This window comes from Lycorma delicatula, chromosome 5, assembly GCF_047948215.1.
Source record: "Lycorma delicatula isolate Av1 chromosome 5, ASM4794821v1, whole genome shotgun sequence".
In the NCBI taxonomy this organism is placed as follows: Eukaryota; Metazoa; Arthropoda; class Insecta; order Hemiptera; family Fulgoridae; genus Lycorma; species Lycorma delicatula.
This window is the reverse complement of record NC_134459.1, coordinates 49,848,066-49,871,060: the sequence shown is the minus strand read 5'-3', so window position 1 is coordinate 49,871,060 and position 22,995 is coordinate 49,848,066. Positions and strand designations below refer to the sequence as shown.

Here is a 22,995-nt window from a genome sequence, read left to right as displayed (position 1 = left end):
ATTTATGGCATACATAAAAAACAGGCCCCTAACAAGATAAAAATAATAACAACTTACCCAAAATCAACATTACATCTTTTGACATAACAGACCTAGACAACTTAGTAAATCATAAATGTATTTGAGTAAATATACACATCTAGTAACATTTTAGTAAAAAAAAAAAAAAATTCTTAATATAAGAAACATAAATGCTGCAGAGTATCAGAGAACTAATGTTGGTTGCATCATAACTAGTATCAGAAATAATAAGCATTATTACAAAGTTACAATTGCAAAACTTAACATTCCAAAAACAAATATTACACAATCTTGCTTTCATCTGCTACTTTCAGCATCCTAGCAAAAATCTTTCCACTATAAGACAAATACACATATTCATCATCACACACATAAAATAACATTCTGATTACATATCTGCCTAATTAAAATCAATAAAATCTCCAATAATAACATCATCTTAGATTAGGGTGATATCAGCTGCAGCAGCAATACCACTCATTGAAGTTGACCGCAAGAGTGACTAAAAAACGAGTCTTTAATATATTTGGTTCAATTTGTTGTTTTAAGAAGTTTTCATTACAAACTACATAATTCCCCAATATAACTTCTGCAGGACTGGAACGCAAAATTGCAGAATTATGTTTTTATTTCAAGTGGCATGGTAGGAAACAATTCTTTATAGTTTTCGCTGAGTAATCTCTTTATGTTTTATACTTTTTGCTGACTTTATAGTTCACCTCTGACTTTATAGTTTTCACTGAGTGACCTCTCTATACTTTAAATGTATATCTATGGTATTCACCTGCATTTCAATGTTTCTTTTCAGGCACTAGCCCACTGGTTGGATTTAAATCATAATTTTTTATTTCATTTCCCATCATGGTTGTCAAAAAACTAATTCTTTCTTTAATTTCAGTTTTATTATACATTAAAATATAGGTCATCTTTTTACAGAATGATAAGAATCAAGATAAGTTTCAGATCTTTTCTGCTGAGGAACCTTCATATGGACAAGAATCTGTGTCATTAAGTAAATAAGTCAAACATTTGTCTTTACATTGTTAGGATGTAGTAAAGAATATTCAATTGAAATATCAAATAGATCTTCTATTGATCCACAAATCATGATAACATTATATTTGTGTACATTTGTACAACTCTAAACATGGTTTAGTTGTAAACTACATAAGTCATAAATGGCTAAGTACACCAATATGCAGAGTGTTTATAGAAATCATTTCAAGAATTCAGGGCATGGTTCCAAAGATCAAAATAAAGAAAAAAAATTATATCAGCATATAGAAACACTTAGTTTTCTAGCTATCTGCTACTTTATATTTTTAACATAAAAATTTATTTCATAGGAATGGTTTATTATACTGAGCTGAAATTTCATTTGCTAGGGTACTAAGGTTTACTTGTCTAAAAATAATGAACCTAATCTCTCAGTCAATTTCAAAATGGCGGTCACGTAATTTTTAATCATTAATATCTGTGCAACTGCTGGTTTATTTCAATGTTATGTACAAAAAATATGAAGTGCTTTATGGTAAAGAAAATGATACCTTATTCAAATCCGTTCATAAAACTGTAGCAAAGATTATTGAAGTGAATCATTCTAGATTAAAAAACTAGTTTTCATTTCCTTCCAAATAAAATTAAATAACTCAACATGATCTCAAATGGAATAATTTTTTTAATAAATTATTAAAAATGAAAATCCACCTTACAAGCAAATTAAGCATGACTCGAGATCTTTCTTGACTGTATAAGTATTTTAAACTTTGACATTATTTTAATTTTTTAACTTTATTATAACATTTTATCTCCTGATGGTGGTTTTGAAATAAACCAAAAGATCTCTCTAATCACACTTAATCTGCTGGTAAGGTGGATTTTCATTTTTAATAATTTATTAAATATATCAGCAGTAACCATGTTTGAAAAAATAATTTTATTAATGTTATCATTTAATAAATTATAATAATGTAATAATATTGAAAATATTACAGTAAAATAAAATATTATTGAAATTGTGAAAATATTTTAATAAATAACATTAAAATTGAAAAATAATTTACATTAAATTAGAGATGTAATTAACAAGTGATTGTTTGGAAATGAAAAAAAACCAGTACCCAGTTTGTCTTTTGCTATTGACCAGGTGAATGCATTATTGATCTGTGCTGTACGAGTTAATTAATTATTATTTTTTTATCATTGTCTTATTTGATATAGCAGGTAATGTGAATCATATTTATACTAATTTAGAAAGAGCTGATATGCACTTAATGTATGGTTTAGCATATTGCAATACCCTTGAGGTGAGATGGCTGTATAAGGAACTCTTTCCCAGTAAAGTATTATCCTTTTGCATGGATGAAAACACATTGTTTTCATCCATTCATAGACAGCTCAGAGACACAGGAAGCTTAAATCTGAAAACATGATAAATCAGAACAACCTTGTTCAATATGTACACTCAAATTTGAGGAGTTTGTGTTAGATGAAGTATATAACCATTCCAAAAAAAGTACTAGAGATCTGGACTTGGAGATTAATATTAGTTATGCAACAATTTGGAAGGTTTTGCATAAGCAACGACTCCATGCTTATTGCTATCATCAACCAAAAACTATTTTACCTCAAAATTATATTCCCTGTGTTCAGCTATGCCTATCTTAACCAAAAATGTACTAATCCAAATTTTTTTAATAATACTTTCTTTACTGATGAAACCAAATTTACAAGTTCAGCCGTTTTTAACACCCACAACGTACACATGTGATCAGTTGTAAACCTCATGCCATTTCAGAGAACTGTCACCCATATCAATTTTCTGTAAATGTTTGGACTGGCATTCTGAGTAACAACTTATTTGTCTGGTTTTTACCTTAAATGCTCAATGAAGAAAGATATTACATTTCTTGATGGATGATCTTCCACTTTTAGTTGCCATTAAACACATGCAACAAAATGTGGTTCATACTGGTTGGGGCTCTAGCTCATTGCAGATTACAAGTCTAAAAATCACCTAAGTGAAGCATATCTAACAGATGAATTGGGTGAAGAGGCCCAGCATGTCCTGCAAGATCTCCTGATCTCAATCTTGTTGACTTCTTTTGAGACCATTTAAAGACAGTTGTATATGACACCACTTTGGATACTATAGAAGAACTACGCACAAGAATTCTAAATGGGATTGAGAAGATTCATCTTTGAAAGAGTCTGGCAGTCAATGAAAAAACACCTAGATACATGTATTTTGAGTGGAGGCTGCCAATTGAACTGCTACTGTAGTTGCTTTTATTAATGTTTTATTAACTGATTATAATTTATTGGGTTAAATAGATTTTTACTGAAAAAAAAACAACAGTTTCTTTAATAACCAGTGTTTGTTTATTAAACGAAAAACTTATTATTTTTCACTTTTAATGTTATTTATTATATTTTCACTATTATTAGATTATTATGACTTATTACATGATAACATTAATAAAATTATTTCAATTGAGATCGTGTCAAGTTGTTTAATTTTATTCGGAAGGAAATAAAAATTACTTTCTTAATCTAGAGTTACTCACTTTAAGAAAATTTGCTATAACTTTGTTATTTGTGAATGAATTTGAGTAAATAAGGTGTCATTTTCTTTTGCCATAAAAAACTTCATATTTTTTGTAAACAGAACATTCAAATAAACCAGCAAACGTCTTGCTTCCTTCTATGACATCCCTTCATAAATCCTCTTGCTATAAACTGCTTGTAGATATATTGGGGGGATGCCAGCAATAACTCCTGCAACCTCAGATTAGATGGATCGGTATCCTGCGATGATCTTCAGAGTTGCCCGCCTATGGAGTGAATCCATCTTCTTCATATTCCTCCTAACACTTGGGGGTAAAAACCAGGTGGGGACAGCGTACAATAGAACTGCTGTGGCTGCAACCATCAGCAATTTGTGTTTCGAGCCCTGAGGACCTTGCATCGCCTCCATCAGTCGTACTAAGTTGTTTATCACATGCTCCGCCTTCCTGTATACCTCATTCAGATGCTTCGAAAATAGGCCCAATCAAGAGACCCACACTCCTAAATACTTCACATAAGGAGACTCCTCTACTCTCACACCCTCCACAATCACAGAAAGTCACCGAATCCAACGACGTCCTGCAATCGCCAGGACAGAAGTTTTCCTAAGGGCTAAGGCCAGTCCCCTCTGCCGAAGCCAATCACCAACTTGTAGGATTGCCGAATTCGCCACTGCCTTTATTCAGTATCCGTCTCCAGCCACCATCATAAACAAATCATCGGCGTAAGCCATCAAAGTAACATCTGCCGGAAAAACTAGTCGCAACACTCCATCGAATGCACTATGCCAGAGTAGCAGGCTTAAAACAGAGGCCTGTGGTACGCTTTTCTTCATATAACATAGCACGTCAGCCTCTTCTGCATGAGCCACCATTTGACCTCCTCCTCTAAAAACCCACGCCGCCGATAGTCACAACCGGTTCACTTTCGTTATCCTCTTAATCAAACAGAACTTGAATAGCTCACTTAGTCTGTGCTTTAGAGAGAAGGGGGAGCGGCGTTCCAAACCGTTTCGTCGTGATTCTATACGCCCTCCCCCATGGATCGTCATCCAGCTCCAGGACACATCGTCTCCATGTTTTCCTTTTTGAGTGCTTAATCTTGTCAAAAAGCAACCGTTTAGCGAACCTTTCGAAGCCTCTTCAACACACTCAGGCCGATTCCGTCTTGCCCGTTGTAGGCGTCTCCTAGCTGCTTTAGCGGCCACACAAAAGCTGCCAATTTCACGTGTCCACCAATAGACCTTTTTACTGTCTTCAGAGAATAATGATAATAAATCTTCTCGTTGGTCCCCCTGTGCCGATCTCACTCTATCCGACACTGCAGTCATAAATACCTCAATCTGTTGTTCCGATGGGACCACCTTCCTCAGTAGTAGGCCGGGAACGTCTTCCCGCTAGGTCTACTAAAAACGAGATTGCTTTGTGATCACTTTTGACCTCCTCAAAAGTCACTAGGTCCATTATCTGGCAGTACAACCTCTCTATATCAAACTGCTAGACACTGCCGTGATATCCAACGCCGAGTTCGAGCCCCTCCCGATGAACGTGCAGGACTCGGGGGTGTTCAAGGGAATCAGGTCGCACGATCCCAATAACGCAATCAAACGATAACCCCGACCAGTCACTCGCAAGCCTCCCAGTTCGTAGTTCTCAGCGTTAAAATCACCAGATAACACTATTGGCCTATCAGCCCGACGAAGGAAACTAAATCCGACAGGAAGTCTTGATAGACATCACTCCCACAATTCAGAGATATGTAACAGGATAGTAACACACAGGCCGACAAAGTCACCGCAATCATTCCCCTCCCTCTTGTTATGGATATGATAGCAAACTGGTTAGAGAATCCCGTACCGCAATGTCACTACTCTTCTCATCCACATACCAGCCATTCGTCTCAGCTGCCTTAATATTGGGTTCCGATAACAAGATGAAGTCCACACCAAGTTTCAAGGTCTTCCGCCATACCAGATCTTAGGAGTCCTTCCTCCGTCCACAATCCAATTGTAAACTCTTCATTTTGAGGAATGAGGATAGCTCCGATGTCCAGTCGTGTTACAGAACAGACAAATTGTTCACCCAGTGGCCATCCCCACCACAATTAAAACACAAACTCCGGCGATCTGGACCATCACATCTCTCCGTCTTGTGAAGCCCAGCATTTGTAGAACTTGGAAGTCTGGCCTTGTAATTCGATTCTGCAGTAATGCAAACCCACTTTAATCCGTCCCTGGCCCATCAGCCTCTCAGCTCTACTCTGCGACACAAAAACCGTCGCCCTTTTTGTTTCTCCGAAGGCGGGACGTACCCGCACCGGAGTAATCTCTTCTAGGATTAGTTTCACTGCCTCCTCAACTTCACCAGACGTTATATCTACGTCTAAATCTTTCACGATACAGGCAGCCAACCAGCCGCCGAAAGGTCTCTCACTCACTACGGCTCCTGTGAGTCCTTCCCCCAGCCTCTTAACTACATCCTCTCTCGGACCCTTATCTCCAACCTGTCAGTCCTCCTTTTCCGAACTGAAAGTATATCATCAGCCAAATCCGAATCCAGGCTGGTCTTCACTTGACGCAAGAAATCAGCGTACGTGGTCCCATCTTTCCGTACTGCCACAATTGCGGTGGGTGGACCCCGGAGACCGCCTTCCTTCGATCCCTTTTAATTAGAAAAAGGGGGGATTTCTTTACAAGGTCTCCATCTTTCAAAAACCAAAATTCGATGGCCTTACTCAGAGTTTCTCGAAATTCATCACTGAGGTACAGAATCGAAGGCCCTCATTAGTATTCTTACGTACTCTGTTCAACACGATTTTGACGTGTGCAAACATCACCTCAGATTCAAAGTCCACAAGCGCCAGAAAAACAGCGCTGTTTGTCACCCCCTCTTCACCTGGCTAGAAAATCTTAACGTTTCTAACATTTCGAAATAACATTCCCCCGGTGGCGTCCACTCTGTCATTTCGGCGCTGCCCAGTCATTGGAAATGCCTTTTAGACAAGATCCGTGAAGGCCGACCAACCTCAATGGCCTTTCGGGACTCAATACACAGCGGTTCCCGTTTCTTCTTCTGACGGTGGTGGACCATCCTAAATTTCTACACCCTTGTAGTAAGCCCGCTTCCACAGCCATCCCAGAGTTCGGCGCAAACCTTCCTCTAGTGCTTTCAATGTTTCTCGCTCCCGATCCTCCGGAGTCGGGGAAGCACCCTCTTCTAGTACTCCACAAACGAGTCTGAATTGACGCAAAAACCATAGGTCGATGATCAACGGAGAAGGGATCTCCTTTAACGACGTCTTCGTAATCAAGCTGATCACCTTCTGAACGTGTTCTTGCAAGCCATTCGTCAGGTTCTTAACCGACTCAGCCGATACCACCTACGAGTCACAAAGTTGTAGTAATTCCCTCAGTGATCCCTGTAGAGAATCAGCACAACCGCAACTACCCAGACGGAGCTACTCTACATACACCTCTCCTCCGTTTGTTCGTATGGCCAGCTTTGACCGTTTGTCTACCAGTCTTTGAGGACGGGCTCCTCCCCGGAGTCCCGATTCTCCGAATCTGCGGGGGACATCACCACACGTTTAAGGGAAGACTCCTGGACGTCCATTCCCATTCGATCGTCTGACTTACCGTCGTCTGATGTAACCACAGCCACAGGCTTCTTCTTGCTCACCCTTCCCATAGATAGACGCGGGGAGGACATTTGCTCCTTTGAGCACCGAATCTCTTCCGAAGCTTGTTGTAATTGGCGCAGTTGTACCGCAGCTGTATCCACTATTGGGGTGGCAGTTTTTTTTAAGTGGACCGCCAAACACTGTAGAAGTTTAATTAATTTAATCATCGGTCATATCTGATCCCAACGAATATCGGCGTCCAAAAGACCACACTGGCAGAGCGCACGCGTACCGGGGTACGGGCTAAATACAACCAGGGGTGCTCTAGTTCCCGGAGGACATTGTTATCGGCTCACTCTGCAGAGCCACGCACTCCTCGGCACGATTGCTTACACCATGAGTTTCGGGCGTGAATCGTCAGGTGTCACGCCACCAACATGTGTGTAGATGCAAAAGTGAAGAAGCTTGTTGACATTCGTAGTATCTCTGTAGCGGTGTGTTCAGTAAGACAATCTTGGAGAAGCAGGTGTAGCATGTGGATGTCTCTTCCAAGAAGATGTATTTTTAGGTGTTTATGTGTGTGGTGTCCAGTGATCTGCAGCACCATGTCGAGTTAGAAGAAGGGACTGTAGGGGCTCGGGCCGTGGGGATGCCACTTCCTAGAGTCTCAAAGACTAACTACCGGGTTGGTCTAGTGGTAAACGTGTCTTTCCAAATCAGCTGATTTGGAAGTCGAGAGTCCCAGCGTTCATGTCCTAGTAAAGCCAGTTATTTTTACAAGGATTTGAATACTAGATCGTGGATACCGGTGTTCTTTGGTGATTGAGTTTCAATTATCCACACATCTCAGGAATGGTCGAACTGAGAATGTACAAGACTACCCTTCATTTACACTCATACATATCATCCTCATTCATCCTCTGAAGTATTATCTAAACGGTAGTTACCGGAGGCTAAACAGGAAAAAGAGTCTCCCAGGAAAAAAGGTCTCAGTCTCAAGACTGAGACCCCCGTGCGGGGAATTTTCATTGTATCAATATAATTTCAAATGAACGATACAATTAATAATCATTGAGATTGACTAAAAAAAAACCCACTTTCCTATTGGGTTATCGTTACCCCTTTCGTTAGGCTATACTTGGTGAAATTGTTCAATTTCATGTTATACGGAATATAATATTTATATTTATTTTTTTACCATAGTGAACGGTGTTTTTAATAGTCCATATAATGAAGTTATTTAGCAATTCTTGTAATCTTGCATCAGGTAATATTTTTTGTTCTTTAGTTAGGTTATCTCACATTTTTATCTTTCATAAAAAATTACCAACGTGATTACTTACCTTTACTTGCAGTTAGATTATGCAGTAAAGAGCAATTTAAATTAAACGGAATATGTGATTTAACAGTTGTGTATGCGGTAGCGTTTTCTCGCTAATAATATTACTGACTCGCATGCCTAAATTAGTTACTGTATGATTTCGAGTCCCATTTTTTTATTGCCGGTGAATTGTCAAGTGGTGTATTATGTTTTCCACTTGCTGACCCTATTGGATATTATTCTTAATATATTGGTATCTCCGCCAGATTTTCTTGATTTATTATGCACAGTATAAAAGTTTTTGCTTGTAAGTGTCAACTAAAACGACAGTAGGCAACGACCAAACATTAGTCATTCTATAAAAAAGTATAGAACAGTAAGTTTCCCGTAATTCAAAAGACAAACGCGTATCAACAAAAGTGAAGAGTGAAGACAACAATAATATATCTTAACAAAAAATATACTGTATGACATTGCACCAAAATGCAGATTCTATTCTGACATCATATACACAGTTGTTTCTACAGTGAATGTATTTGCATTCCAAATTTTGATAGTAGTATTACATGAAAATTTTGTGACAGCCTTAAAATAATTTCCTCACAAAAATGTTATGAAATTATTTATTTAAAATTTTACCAACTATTTTTATGTTTGAAGTGAAACATATATATATCCTTTGTTTTTAATTAATTATTAAGAGATTTTTTTACTATTTCATTGCCACAGTTAGTATAATTAATGGTTGTCTATCTAATCTTAGTTCTATATCAAACAGTTTTTTTCTTGTAGAAACCATGTTCTGCCACTTTTAAGTTAGGCCATTTAACAGTCATGTATTTTGATGTTATTGATTTTCTGGTATTTTTCTAAGTATTTTACTTTTTATATAACTATTTACTACATTGACTTACAAATGTCACCTTTTAAATTCTTTTCTGATAAGACGTATTCCACTGTACTGTTCTTTAGTTTTGTTACCTTTGTGCTGTTTATTATATGATCTAGCTTATTGGAATTAATTATTGTATTCATTATTTACTGTATAGTGTTCTCCAGTGCATTAATGGTAGACACTGTTGTCAGTTAATTTATTTTAATATTCAGTTGGTAATAATAGTAAAGTGCGAGTTTTGTTCGTTAATGTAAAAATGTATAGTTTTATTTTTAAATTATGTTTGAGGTTAAGCCTCTTCTATTTATCTGGATGCACCAGTATGAATTTTTATTTTCCTTAGTTCCATTGTAAGATCTGGCCCTGTGTAAAACCTGCCTATGAAAATGTTTTGAGAATAACTTGTGTTAATTATAGTATGAAACTTCAGGAAAGTAGTAGTTCTGAATAATTAGGCTATTAATTATTCAGAATTAACACTATATTTGTGTAGGGCAGGACTTAGCCCTACACAAGCAATGATGAGTGGTAAAATCGATAGGTACATAATACAGTTTGAAAAACAGTATGATTTTAATAACATTTTCATTAATTTTTTTTTTAAAAGTAATTAAGCTAAATATATGAGCATATTGACAGTTGAGTTTGACCACCTTGGACTTAACCAGTTCTCTATCCCATCCCTGAATATTATTTAATGACCATGAAATTAAAGTTAAATCATTAATTTATTACATGTTCAATTTTTTTTTTTTTTTTCTATTATATATATCATAATAAAGCTGGATCGTAGTTGACCAGCTGCCAGTTCTCAATAGTTCTTGTAATAATAAAAAAGATTATTTAAAAAATTTTTTTTAATTTTCTGGATATCTGTTATGTAAAACAGTACATATATTAATAGAATATAGCCAACTTTTGTGAGTTTAAAAAACTTTTTCCATTTTATACAGCAATATGAGATGAACAATTGCTATAATTTGGTAGTCAAGTTTAATAGGCTATCTCCTTTTTCTTTTTCCTGTTTAGCCTCCGGGAATTTCCGTTCAGGTTTAACTTCAGAGGATGAATAAGGATGATGTGTAAATGAAGTGTAGTCTTGTTCGACCATTCCTGAGATGTGTGGTTAATTGAAACCCAACCACCAAAGAACACTAGTATCCATGATCTGGTATTCAAATCCATTTAAAAGTAACTACCTTTACTAGGACTTGATCGCTGGAACCCTCAACTTCCACATCAGCTGATTTGGGAAGATGCGTTCACCACTATACCTACTTGGTGGGTTAATAGGCTGTCACCTGGTTCTGCATCCCACTCCTAAACATTAAGATTACATAAAATTGAATGAAGTGATTAATAATCCATCAAATTCTGTGCAGTAAAAACATGTTTTTTGTCATTTCAATTTTTTTTTTTTGTTCTTGAAGATAATTTTTAATTACATATAAAAGAAAGTTACAAAGCCAACTTAATATCTAATTGCCTATTTCATGTAGCTGATTACTACTTGAAATGCATTAAATACAGATAAAATCTCTAGGACTTTATTTAAATCCATAAAATTTCAGACAAATACAAGGAATATAGATGTTAAAAACATATTGTATATAGTAAATATTTTAAGGGATTTTTTTAATTTGATGAACATTAAAGAATTTCAGGCTAATTTAATTTCTGTTATTTTTTAAACTAATTTATGCTAAATGCATAAGTTGCTGCTTCAGATACGAGTATTTCAGCTAGTCAAAAGACTCCTTTACTAATTTTATAATTTGTTTATAAAATAATGTTTATGTTTAATCCTTATCTACATTTTACTTATTTATGTAATTCAGAAAATATGTACTAAATTTGAAGTATGTAATCTTGTAAAGGTAAACAGGTAATGTCATAGGTGTAGCTCAGTATTGTTAATATATAACTTGATTAAATTGTCATTCATCTCATCCTCTGAAGGAATACCAGGACGAGGTGGTCCTGGAAGTTTAAAAAACTTATAAAAAATATATAACTTGATTACATCGTATACAGTGATTCGTACTAACTCATCAAATATGTATGTGGCAAAAGGAAGACTTGTCATAAAGTATTGAGTAAAATTTATTTTCAACTAATCTAATTTGTTAAATTAAAGATTAACTTTTCATTTGATATAAGTGTGAAAGGGTAGTTCTTAAGGTAATATGGGATCGTTAATTTAAATTTTTAAAGAGAAATAAGATTTAGTAACATTTCATTCTAAAGGAAAGATTTTCATTAAAATTCTTTTTTCATATTTAACAGTTTTAAAATGGCGGACCAGAAATTTATTGATGTTTTCTGTTTAATTATTATAAAATAAAAATAGCGTACAGTTATAATGAAATTAATCTGTTTGTTTATTCATTTTAATAGTTGTAAACTCAGTCTACAATCACATTACAGTTTTATGATGATAGATTAATTTTTATAACTTATGAAAAATTGCTAAATCTAGGTTCAAATCTGAATAAAACCCACAAATGTGATTCCTACCACATAGATTGGCGGTTATATTATAATAAAAAATTATTTTTTTTCTGTATATGTAAATTGTGAATCTTTCAGGCTCAAATCCCCTCAAAAAATGATTCATTAGGAAATGTTGCTTTATTCCTGAATATTTGGCTTTTAACACAGTCTCAAAATGTAAAGGATATTTTTTGACAAAACATCTTGTTTATTATAAAATTTGTTTTTAATTATTATTCCTCATTTACAGCTCCATTAATTGTGGCAGAAATAATTAAAAATGATTTTAATATAGAAATAGAATGGGGTGATGATACAAAGCTTGTAATCCCCAACAATAATGGAACATCTACTACATTAGAGAATGTAGCCAGTATCTGTCGATACTTGGCAAGAATCTCACAGGCACATTACATGTTGTATGGATCCAATGTATTGGAACAAATTGAGGTATGCTAAAAAGATTTTTGTTTTATTCTGTTTATTTTTTTTTCAGGATTTATTTTATTGATATAATGTTTTACTTTGTTTTTTTCTGTGGTAGTAATTTTATTTTAAATCGGTTGTGTATGTATGTTGATTACATTTTCGTCTTTGTTTTTTTGGTTTCAAAATTTTTTTTCTTTCTTTATTTTCCGTCATAGTTTTATTTCTATCATTCCAAATTTACAAACTTTACAAGTGTTGTCCTCAGATGTATATAGACACATCTCATTAACGCACTTCAATTCCTGTATCTATGTTTCAGTCTGTTGTTAACATGTAAATAGGTTTTTTTTTTCAATTTAAAGATCGATTTTCAGATATATGGAATTTCGTTTCAAAAGCTCTTTTTGGAATTGCAAAATCTTGAATTAGTTCGTAAATATGACAAGTTTGTAGTTGAATAATTAATTTGAACTATGTTGTGTTAATGTTAGCTCATTTTAATGTGTTATTTTTTATGAAATTTACTTTGTACATTTTGGGTACTACTTGTTAATTATATGCCACCTAATTTTTTAAATTTTATTCATACTGTCAGTACCCTGCCCAGTTCTTGGTTAGTTTACTGACAATCCAACATGTTATTAAACAGAAACATACCTTGTGTCGTAATATAATACTGCCACCAGTGGCTAGTAGAGAATAGTGACAGCTGGATCCCCTTCCTGTACTGTACTGTCACATAAATTCAATGAAGTAACTGTCCAGACGCTGCCATACTCCACCACGTGCCTTTTATTCTTCTGCCATTTTGAAGATCTCAAAATATTCTCTACATTCTTGGTGTTATCTGCTTATACTGATGATTCACTTTGTATTAAAATTTTCTCTCTCTATAACCCCACAGCTTTCAGAATAGGTAATGAATCTGGGTGCAATATGACTCATAATAATGGTAAACATATTGGTAGTAACGTATTAGTAGTGTAGCCAAACCATGAGAACAACAAACACTCACAAGTCTTTTGGCACAAACTTCTAAATACCCATTGCTATAGCAAAACGCCTGATATTCGCCTTATGTCAGTAAAACAAGCACTCATTTATTTCCACGACTCTCCTAGGCCATTTATTACCCTCCCATGATGTTCTCCCAATTCGCTACACCTCCTAGACATAATTGTTCCAGTCAACCATGATTGCATGCTTCATATTAATTCGTGGGCCCAAGAGTAAAAGTCTTATTGTAAGCCTTATTGTAATGTCAGTTTACTGTATTTATTCTGCTAGTACAGTTTACCCTTCGGTTTGCATTTCTGATGACCAAATTTTAGTGTGAGTGGCCTTTGTACTTAGTGAAGTCCAGAAAATGTCTGATTATTTATTTTCTACTTGCACAGTTTCCTGAGTCAAGGAATATAAAAAATTACTGTAATTTTTTTTTTCATAATCTTTGAATCATATCATTTCATGCCTGTTTTATAACTAGTGTTAGTTTGTTAGTAAGATTATGTTTGTATGACTGTGTATGATTTTTTATTCCTTCTGTTACCTATCACCTTATACTTTACTTTCAGATAGACCATTGGATAAGTTATGGTTTCAAATTATCACATTCATTCTCATCACAGGAGCAGCTGCAAGAGAGTTTGATTTATTTAGGCAAAGCTTTGTCCCCGGTGTCATATCTTGTTGCCAATAGACTGACTTTAGCAGATTTGTTTGTATGGTCTGCTTTATATGGTAAATTGATTATTTACTTATTATTAAAATTAATTTTTATCATAACATTTAGCATCAATTTTTTATATGTAAATAATGTTCTTACTGAATAAAGCATACATTAATGGATTTATTTAATTATTTTGTTGCGTAAATTAATCGGTAAGACCTTGAATGAACATCAGTGCCGACAGAATATTTTCACTGGATAATATATTGTTAAAAAAACCAAACAGTAGAAAATTAAATTATTTGTGATTATTTTATTATGATTATTAAGTTTTCAAAAAAATTGCTCATTTAGTGTTTCATATCTTTGATATATTGTTTTATTGATGAATGCCAAAGGACTTCATTACAGTGTAAGAAATATTTATAGGAAGATAAATAGTAGGAATTGATGACTGATTACTTTGATTCTGGTAGCTTTTATCACTTAATTTTAGAGATAGTAAATTGTCTTATCTTGGATTTTATTTATTGTAGTAACATTTTTACTATAATATTGTTTCCACTTAGTTCATTGAGTGTTTTGTTTTTGTTGATTATATTTTGATACTTAGAAAGTTTATATGCTCTGAATAATCTCTCAGTGACAAGCCTACAGTGTTATGAACTGCAGGCCATGTCGCTAGATATTCCCAACAGTCCTTTTCAGAACGTGCCAACAAAAAATCTTGGACCTTTGGTCCGAATTTGCCACATCAATGTGGAAAGCATAAGTTATTCTAAGAGCCAGTATTTATCGAAACTACTGAGGAACGACAATATTGATCTGGTTGCAATCCAGGAGACACATTGTAACACTGAGGAGCAGTTGCAGAGAAGTGGCAAAATAACTGTATATGAATTACTTGGTGCCCCATACCATGATGCGTACGGCATCGCTACCTATGTTAGGCGCGATATAGAAAACTCCACTCTCATCTCCACCTCCACGGAAAATGGAATTCATAATGTTGTAGTTAAAATCGGAAGTGTAACAGTGTCCAATATCTATAAACCACCAGCTGTATTATGGCCAACATCAGTAATCCCAATACAACCTCATCCTGCAGTCTACTTAGGTGATTTTAATAGCCACCATGAGCAGTGGAAATATAAGGATTGTGATGCAAACGGTGAGGCTCTGATGAGATGGGCTGAGGATGAGAATCGTAGTCTTGTTTTTGATGCTAAACATCAAAAACAAGACTACTTAATTTTCTTTTAAATCAGTGGCTTGGAGGCAGGAGTATAACCCAGATCTATGTTTCACTTCAACTGACAGCAAAGGTCAGCCGCTGCTAGTCACCTGAAAAGTTCTCTGCGACTTTCCCCACAGCCAGCACTGTCCAGTTATTATAGAGGCAGGTAGCCAAATTTCTCTTGTGACCTCTGTACCCTGCCCTAGATGGAACTTCAAAAAGGCTAATTAGGAATATTTTTCTAGGGATCTGGATAAATGCCTAGGCTGGATACCACCAATCAGCAAAAACTATAGCAGATTTATTGGAGCAGTAACAAGTACTGCTAAGAAGTGCATCCCTAGAGGGTTTTGCAGAGAATATACCCCAGGGTGGTCCCAAAATTGCAAAGTTCTCTACCGAAGATTCCTGGGGATGGACAATCAAGAGGTGGCAAATGAGCTTCTCCATAGCCTCGATGCTGCAAGACAACAGAAATGGTCGTTGGGAAGCCTGAACTTTCAGGCGTTGAGTCGTCATACATGGATTCTGCTAAGAAAATTAGGAATCGGATCTCCTATTCAGAGACCAATAGCAGGTGTCTCCCTAAACACTGTGGCATCCCACATGTAGTGGCAACATCCAGAGCACCAAGAGACATGGCGCACACAGTTGAGATAAAACGCGAACTAAGGAACTTGAGGAGGAAGGCAGGATAGACTGAGTACGCTCGTCCTTTTACACTTGAAAAGATTGAGTAGGCACTCAAAGATGTTGCTCCAGGGAAAGCACCAGGGTGTGGAATTTTTATTAAACTGTGGAAAATATGCAAAACTTTGGCTGGCCAGATTCTTCACTGACATAATGCAGACCGGTAGCGTGCCTAGAGAGGTCAAGCGATCAAAGGTAGTAGCCATTTTGAAACCGGGGAAACCAGCAAACTTACCGAAGAGCTACAGGCCTGAAGCATTGCTATCAGTGACATAAATTACTAGAAAGGCTTATCTACAACAGAATCTGTTAGAGGATATATGATGTTATACCAATTGAACAAGCAGGCTTTAGGCCAAAACGAAGTTGCACTGACCAGGTTCTCTCACTCACAACATACATTGAAGCGGGGTTCCAAAGAAATCTTAAAACCTCTGCTGCGTTTGTTGAATTATCAGGTGCTTACGTGCAGCTGATAATAAGCAGCTCTGCTGCTTAACGTGGGGAGCATCGGCTTCCACTTTGCGCACAACGGCTCTGAACCTGGTCTTCCTGGCTGCTGAATATTGTGCGCCAGTGTGGCTTAACAGCCCTTATGTTCTTAGAATTGATGCTCAACTTAATGACACTATGAGAATGATTGCCGGTGTTATCAGGTCTACTCCCGTGGAATGGCTCCTGGTATTGAGCCACATATCACCTCCGAACCTGCACCGTATAAACGCTCTTGTAAGAGAGTACAAGAAGATTATGAACAATTGAAACCTTCCAATACATGAGGACATTGAGGATGTCAATCGTGGTCGCCTTCAGTCTAGAAAGCCACCTATCGAAACAGCAATTGCTGCCACAGAGGAAGGATTTAACCTAACTGATGCCTGGCATTGAGAATGGACCATAAAGCAGAATAACCAAATCCCATGTATTACTCAAAGGCTGCCGGATCTTGACTTCCCACGTAAGACATGGTCAATGCTAAACAGAATACAGATTCAGCATGGTAGGTGCGCTTATTTCCTGTGTAAATGGGGTAAAACACTGATGCCCCTTTGTGAGTGTGGTGAAAATCAAACTATCAGACACAACACAGTAGTTTGCCCTAGGACAGCTTATGAAGGGATTCCTGAAGATTTCCTGATGGCGACTCCAGAATCGATAGCATATATTAGTTTGTTAAAACTTTGTTTATAATTTTGACTGTAATTGGTGTTATGTTTTAGTGCCATACGCTAAATAAATCTCTCAGTATTATATGTTATTATTTATTTTATTTTAATTACATTTTATTATTCTATTTCAGATAATAATAAATTTAGGAAATTGGATTTGAAGTCTCGATTACCCGATAGTGTTTATCGTTGGTATATGTCTATTTTAGATAATGAAATTATTTTGAATGTTTTGGCAATTACTTTGAAAGTTTTGCCATCACTGCCAGAAAAGGCAATTGAGGAGTCATTAAGTGATAGACAAAACGAGCAACAGCAGGGCTCTGTTTCAGTTAGGAAAGAAGAAGGGAAATTTGTGGAACTTCATGGTGCTGAACAAGGAAAAGTTATTGTTAGATTTCCTCCAGAAGCGAGCGGGTAAGTTAAGTTATTCCAGAACTTATCTGCTTAATTAGGTTTTTCTTTATGCAATGGAAACTATACGTTAAATTTGTAATCTGTTTACAGTACTTCTCTGTGTAAGATAGCTTTTAGCTGGATCATTTACATTTACAATTAAAGAAATAGATTTAAAAGTTATATTTTTATTATATCATGGAATTTTATACTTGTGAATAACTAAATACATACAAAAGAATCTTTTTTCAATTGTTGAAACAATGTCTTGTTAAGTAAATAATAAATAATTTTGGAATCAAACTTCTTAATTGAATTCATGTTGTATTTTTTTGTTGTGGAACAGATACCTTCATATTGGTCATGCAAAGGCAGCCCTTCTAAATCAGTATTATAAAGATGCTTTCCAAGGTAAATTAGTTATGCGTTTTGATGATACAAATCCAGCTAAAGAGAAGGTCGACTTTGAAAAGGTACTGCTTAACATTTATAAAACTCCTTAATTGAAATAATTTTTTTTCTTATAAATGTTTCTTTTCCACATGTGCATATGCATATGTGTGTGTTTTGTTGTTGGAAAATGTTATTTTTAATGAGATCTTCACAATAATAGTTGAAAGTATAGTTATTTATTTATTTTCTCCAGAAACGACTGGCTTCAACCAATTAACCCTTCATTATGCACAGATTTCATGGTTTTGGTTAGTTGTCGTTACTTGTTGGTTGTGTTCAAAAATAAAATTTGATAGGATATTTTTTGATTTATAGTGGCTGAATGATGTTAGCAAAAAATAGTTTTGCATATTTTTATCAGTCTAGTGATTGTTGAGTTTTGTCAGTCACAAGACTGATAAAAAAGTTTTTAAAAGAATTCTCTTTTTAAAAATAAAATATTAGCAGTTGAAATTGCATTTACTATTTAGTATATGAGGTATGAAAAAAAAAGCGAGGATTTTTTAATTCTGTGCATTATGTCTTTTTGTTTGAGTTCATCTTTTTCCTCATGCATTGGTAATAATTTATATCTATACACAAAGTACATCCTAATTTCTCTGCTGACAAATTTGAAATGCATGTTTAGTGTAGCTGAAAATACCGGTTGATTAAAAAAGGACTTCATTACTTTAAAAAATATAAACATTTATTCAGATAACTTACAAATTTGGTTGAGGTCTCATTTCATTGCAAAGCACATAAAGTTTTAACTCATGTAGTTCATTAGTACAGAATTCGGCTACCAGTGCTGTTAAAATGCAAACATTTACTGTGTGGAACATACTTGCTGTGTGTTATGTTGTAAACCATACTCAACTCGATGTGCGTCACGTGAGACTGGCATTCCACAAACGACTATTTGGCACCTATTACATAAATGATTGCACTTGAAACCATATGAACTAACCATGGTTCAACATATAACAGATGACAACAAGGTTGCTTGGCTGCAGTTTTGTGTGGAAATGGTGAATAGAATTGCAGACAATAAATTTTAAGACATTGCAATTTTTAGTGATGAGTCAATGTTTCACATCAGTGGTAAAGTGAATATCCATAATTGCCAAATATGGGGTAACCCTCATAAAACTTTGCAGTATATTCGTGATAGCTCTAAGGTCAATGTTTTTTATTCCGTAAGCAAACAAAGACTCACTGCCCATTCTTCTTTCGGGAGGCAACTGGAAATGGTATTTTTTATCTGGACATGCTTCAAAATTTTGTAATTCCTCAGTCAAGTGATGGTGGACCCCATTATTATCAGCAAGATGGGGCACCACCTTGCTACCACATAGAAGTCTGACATTTTCTTGATACTCAATTCCCAGGTCGGGGGATTGGTTGTGAAGGTCCAATTGGATGGCCACCTCATTCCCCAGATCTGACCCTGCTAGATTCTTTCTTATGTGGTTTCATTAAAGGTCGGGTTTATGTACCAACTTTGCCTGCTGATCTTGTTGAGCTAAGACTTCAAATTAATGCTGCTGCTGCTACTTAGATAATGCTCGACTTGCTGGCTACAGTCTGGAATGAAATCAATTTCACATGGGATGTTTCGCATTATGAGTACTTTATTTTGTTTGAAAATTACAAAGCAAAGCATTTAATTAAATTTTGTGTTAAAAATGGAATAAAGTGCAGTGAAGTGGTGGAGATGTTAGAGAAGGATTTTGGTGAGAATATTATGTTGACACCAAGTGGTACAAAGAGTTTCAACAAGGCTATGAAGATAACAAAAGGGCTGGTCATTTCAACAACTGTTGGAAATATCAATAAAATAAAGGACATTGTGATCAATAATTGTCAAATAACTATTAGAGAAGTTGCTAAAAAGGTGGGTATCTCTTATGAAATAATCTTGACTGACTTTTTGGTAAAAAATTAGTAGCAGCAAAATTTGTTTCAAAATTTGAATTTTCATCAAAAGCAACACTGCAAAAAAGCATTGTAGACAATTGAGGGTTCAGAATTACTCAAATGTGTAATAATAGTTGATGAAACAAAGGTGTTTGTTATAATATTGAAATGAAGATAGATAACTTGAAACTGCCATAATACTTCATAAAGAAATCTTTTAAAAAATGGACAATTTCGAAGAAAAGATAACAAATTATTGACTAGTTTTTTACAAGAGCAGACGATAAATTGAATTTTATCTATTTGTAAATTAGTATTGATGTATAATTTTTCCTTATATCACCAACTTTCAACATAATTGTAATTTTAATAAGTAAACCTTAAAACTGGCTAGAACTCTAGAGGAGAAGTGCCTTATTCAATAAAAGTGAATAAAAAAAGAAAATAAGTTAGTTTTACTGGTGCTCTAGTTCACATAATGTACATTAAGTAGTGTAACAAAATGACATCTTGTGATAAATGTTGAGTTGGGTAACAATTCAGAGGGGCAAGCCAGACAACTCAAAAAGGTATTTTATTGAACCAAAAAAATATTTGCTAGTATTCTGGACTGCAAGGGAATTTTTCTGACTATATTAATGGAACTTTTGGTCATAATAATCCGAAATGTTTATTTTGAAAAGTTTTGGAAATTAATCAAAACAAATGGTGCTAGTTACCCAAAAAGGGTTTATTCTTGTATCTGATAAGTTTATAGCTCCAATCTACATTTTTTATAGTCTTTTTAAGGCAGTTTTGCTGTGAATTTTTCAACCATCTCAGACTTGGTACCAACCTGACTGAATTTAAGGGTGTTAGTATGTGCTCTAAAAGTTTGCAATTGATGATGAATAATTACCATCTATTTACAAAATTGAAGCTCTGGCTGGTTAATCAGCATTTTGAAACCAATGGGAAGCAAATTGATTGGCATTAGTAACTAACTGGCTGGATACACTGATCGCAAAATTTTTTGTAGAGGGCCTGCAAAAGCTTGGCCTTCCTGTATTGTAATACCATAAGAGCTTGAAATTGGGTGATGACTATGGAGAACATGACAGTTATAACTTCTTGTATTCTTTCTTTTTTTTTACTAGCCAATGAGTAATCAATTTTTGAATATTCCTTATGTGTTACAGAGTACATGACAGTAATTCCAAAAAAAAATCCTACCTTTTTTAGAATTTAATGTTTTACATATGAGGAATGAAATAAATTTGTTTGAACTATATAATGAAAGAGTACACTTGTTGATTGATTCTGTATAGGACATCAGCTGTGTTACTGTTCAAAATATTGTTCTCTATATCTGTTGAATATGTCCTTTATGATCTTCACTTTCCTCTATGAGTCTCTCTTTATTATTCTTTTGCCAGTTGTTTTGTTCTTTCCCTTCTTTGTAATTGTCTCGCTATTCTACATTTAAAATTTATTAACATTTTTCCATACATCATGTGAATTCTCTGTTTGACATTATTATCTCATGTTACAAAAGGCTGTCAGAAAATCACACTTTTGCAGTTTGTAATAGTCTCAAATTAATTATACTGTCTGTTAATAATGTTGTTAGTTACAGCAGCTCTTAATTATTGTTTACCAACAATCATATGATGTGATTCAAATCATGTGAAAGTTACTGTTTAATCACATTTGAACATCAAATCTACAGCATTTTTGAACAGTGATGATGCTGACCACTCTCTTATGTAGGTGGTTAGATAGAATTATAAGTTGAATTCTTGAACTTTGGCATGATTATAACACTCGAGTTTGTGTTATTTTTTTCAGGTTATCTTAGAAGATATAAAATTATTGCAGTTAACTCCTGACTTTTACACCCATACAAGTGATTATTTTGATTTGATGCTGGAAATGTGTGAGAAATTAATCAAGGAGGGCAAAGCTTATGTCGATGACACTGATCCTGAACTAATGAAACAGCAACGTGAACAGCGTGAAGAAAGCGCTAACAGAAATAACAGTTAGTAATGATTTTAGTTCATAATCTCCTTCAGGTTTAGCCTGATCTCTTTCCTCAAAATTTTTGTTTAATTTTTTATTACTACATTCAATTAAAAATTGAAAATTGGCATATAGATTCTTTCTTATCCCATTCCATATTGCATTGTTTGTATTTCTGGTAAAAAGAAAAAAATCTTTCTTTAAATGAGCTGATAGTTTTATCTATATATTTTTGATTAATATTAATGTAATATTTGGTAACAATGTATACAGTAAAACATTTAAAATTTTTCTGTAGCAGAAACCATCTGGAGAAAATAAATTCTGCTTTGGCAGATTTTGCTCTTCAGAAGGCTTTTTTTTATTCAGATTGTTTGCTAAAAAAATTAAAAATCATTGAAGTAAGCATATTACTATGAATTGTGTATTAAATGAAATTACAATTGTAAAGAACTTAAAAAATAATAATTTCATAAATCTATAGTAAATACTGTCATGTGTTTGAGGTTTGACAAGGATATTGAAAGATATTACATGTAGAAATTTCTTTTAGATACACTTTATTCTTCTTAATAATTCCTAAGGTATAAAAATAGCAATTCATATTAAATACAAAATTAATTTAATAACAATTAAATTATCTGTATCAAAATACAATTACGATTTAAAAAAAAACAAAAAAAAACTTTATAATAACTAATAGAAATTAATATTGAATTAACAATATGGTGACAATAAAAAAAATTAAAAAATTCACTATATGAAAGTATTTTTCACTTTTAGTGTTTATAAAAGAACCATCCTACAATTTATAAATTAATGAAATATTGTCATTTTCAGTCCTGTTCACAAATAACTCGCCAAACAGCTTCTTGTTTTCAACAACTGTCCAAAATGGAATACTTGTGATTTACTCACTTGTTGTGAAATACTCTGAATACTCTGCACACTGAGATCACTTTTATCGCACACTTAACTAAAAAACTTAAATAACAGTTTCTCCACTGGTCCCTGGCAGTATTTATATATCTCCTGACCTGCAGTGCCAGTACTTGACCCATCCTTTTGATTATTCAAGCATATTAATTTTTATTGTTCACACTTATGCTTTTATTTAAGTCCTTTTCTAAAAAGAAT

At 34.4% G+C, this 22,995-nt stretch overlaps 1 protein-coding gene across 1 annotated transcript in view; it reads left to right on the top strand.

Annotated features, from left to right (window-relative positions):
• The first annotated feature begins 8,300 nt into the window (after nucleotides 1-8,300).
• The window catches only part of GluProRS (Glutamyl-prolyl-tRNA synthetase), a 65,488-nt gene continuing 50,793 nt past the window's right edge, over nucleotides 8,301-22,995 (top strand). The window contains exons 1-6 of the mRNA XM_075366076.1: nucleotides 8,301-8,473; nucleotides 12,166-12,365; nucleotides 13,919-14,084; nucleotides 17,241-17,526; nucleotides 17,852-17,978; nucleotides 21,685-21,877. Coding sequence (XP_075222191.1) covers nucleotides 8,437-8,473; nucleotides 12,166-12,365; nucleotides 13,919-14,084; nucleotides 17,241-17,526; nucleotides 17,852-17,978; nucleotides 21,685-21,877 — 1,009 coding nt within the window. The 5' untranslated portion in view covers nucleotides 8,301-8,436. The remainder of the gene's footprint in view (nucleotides 8,474-12,165; nucleotides 12,366-13,918; nucleotides 14,085-17,240; nucleotides 17,527-17,851; nucleotides 17,979-21,684; nucleotides 21,878-22,995) is intronic.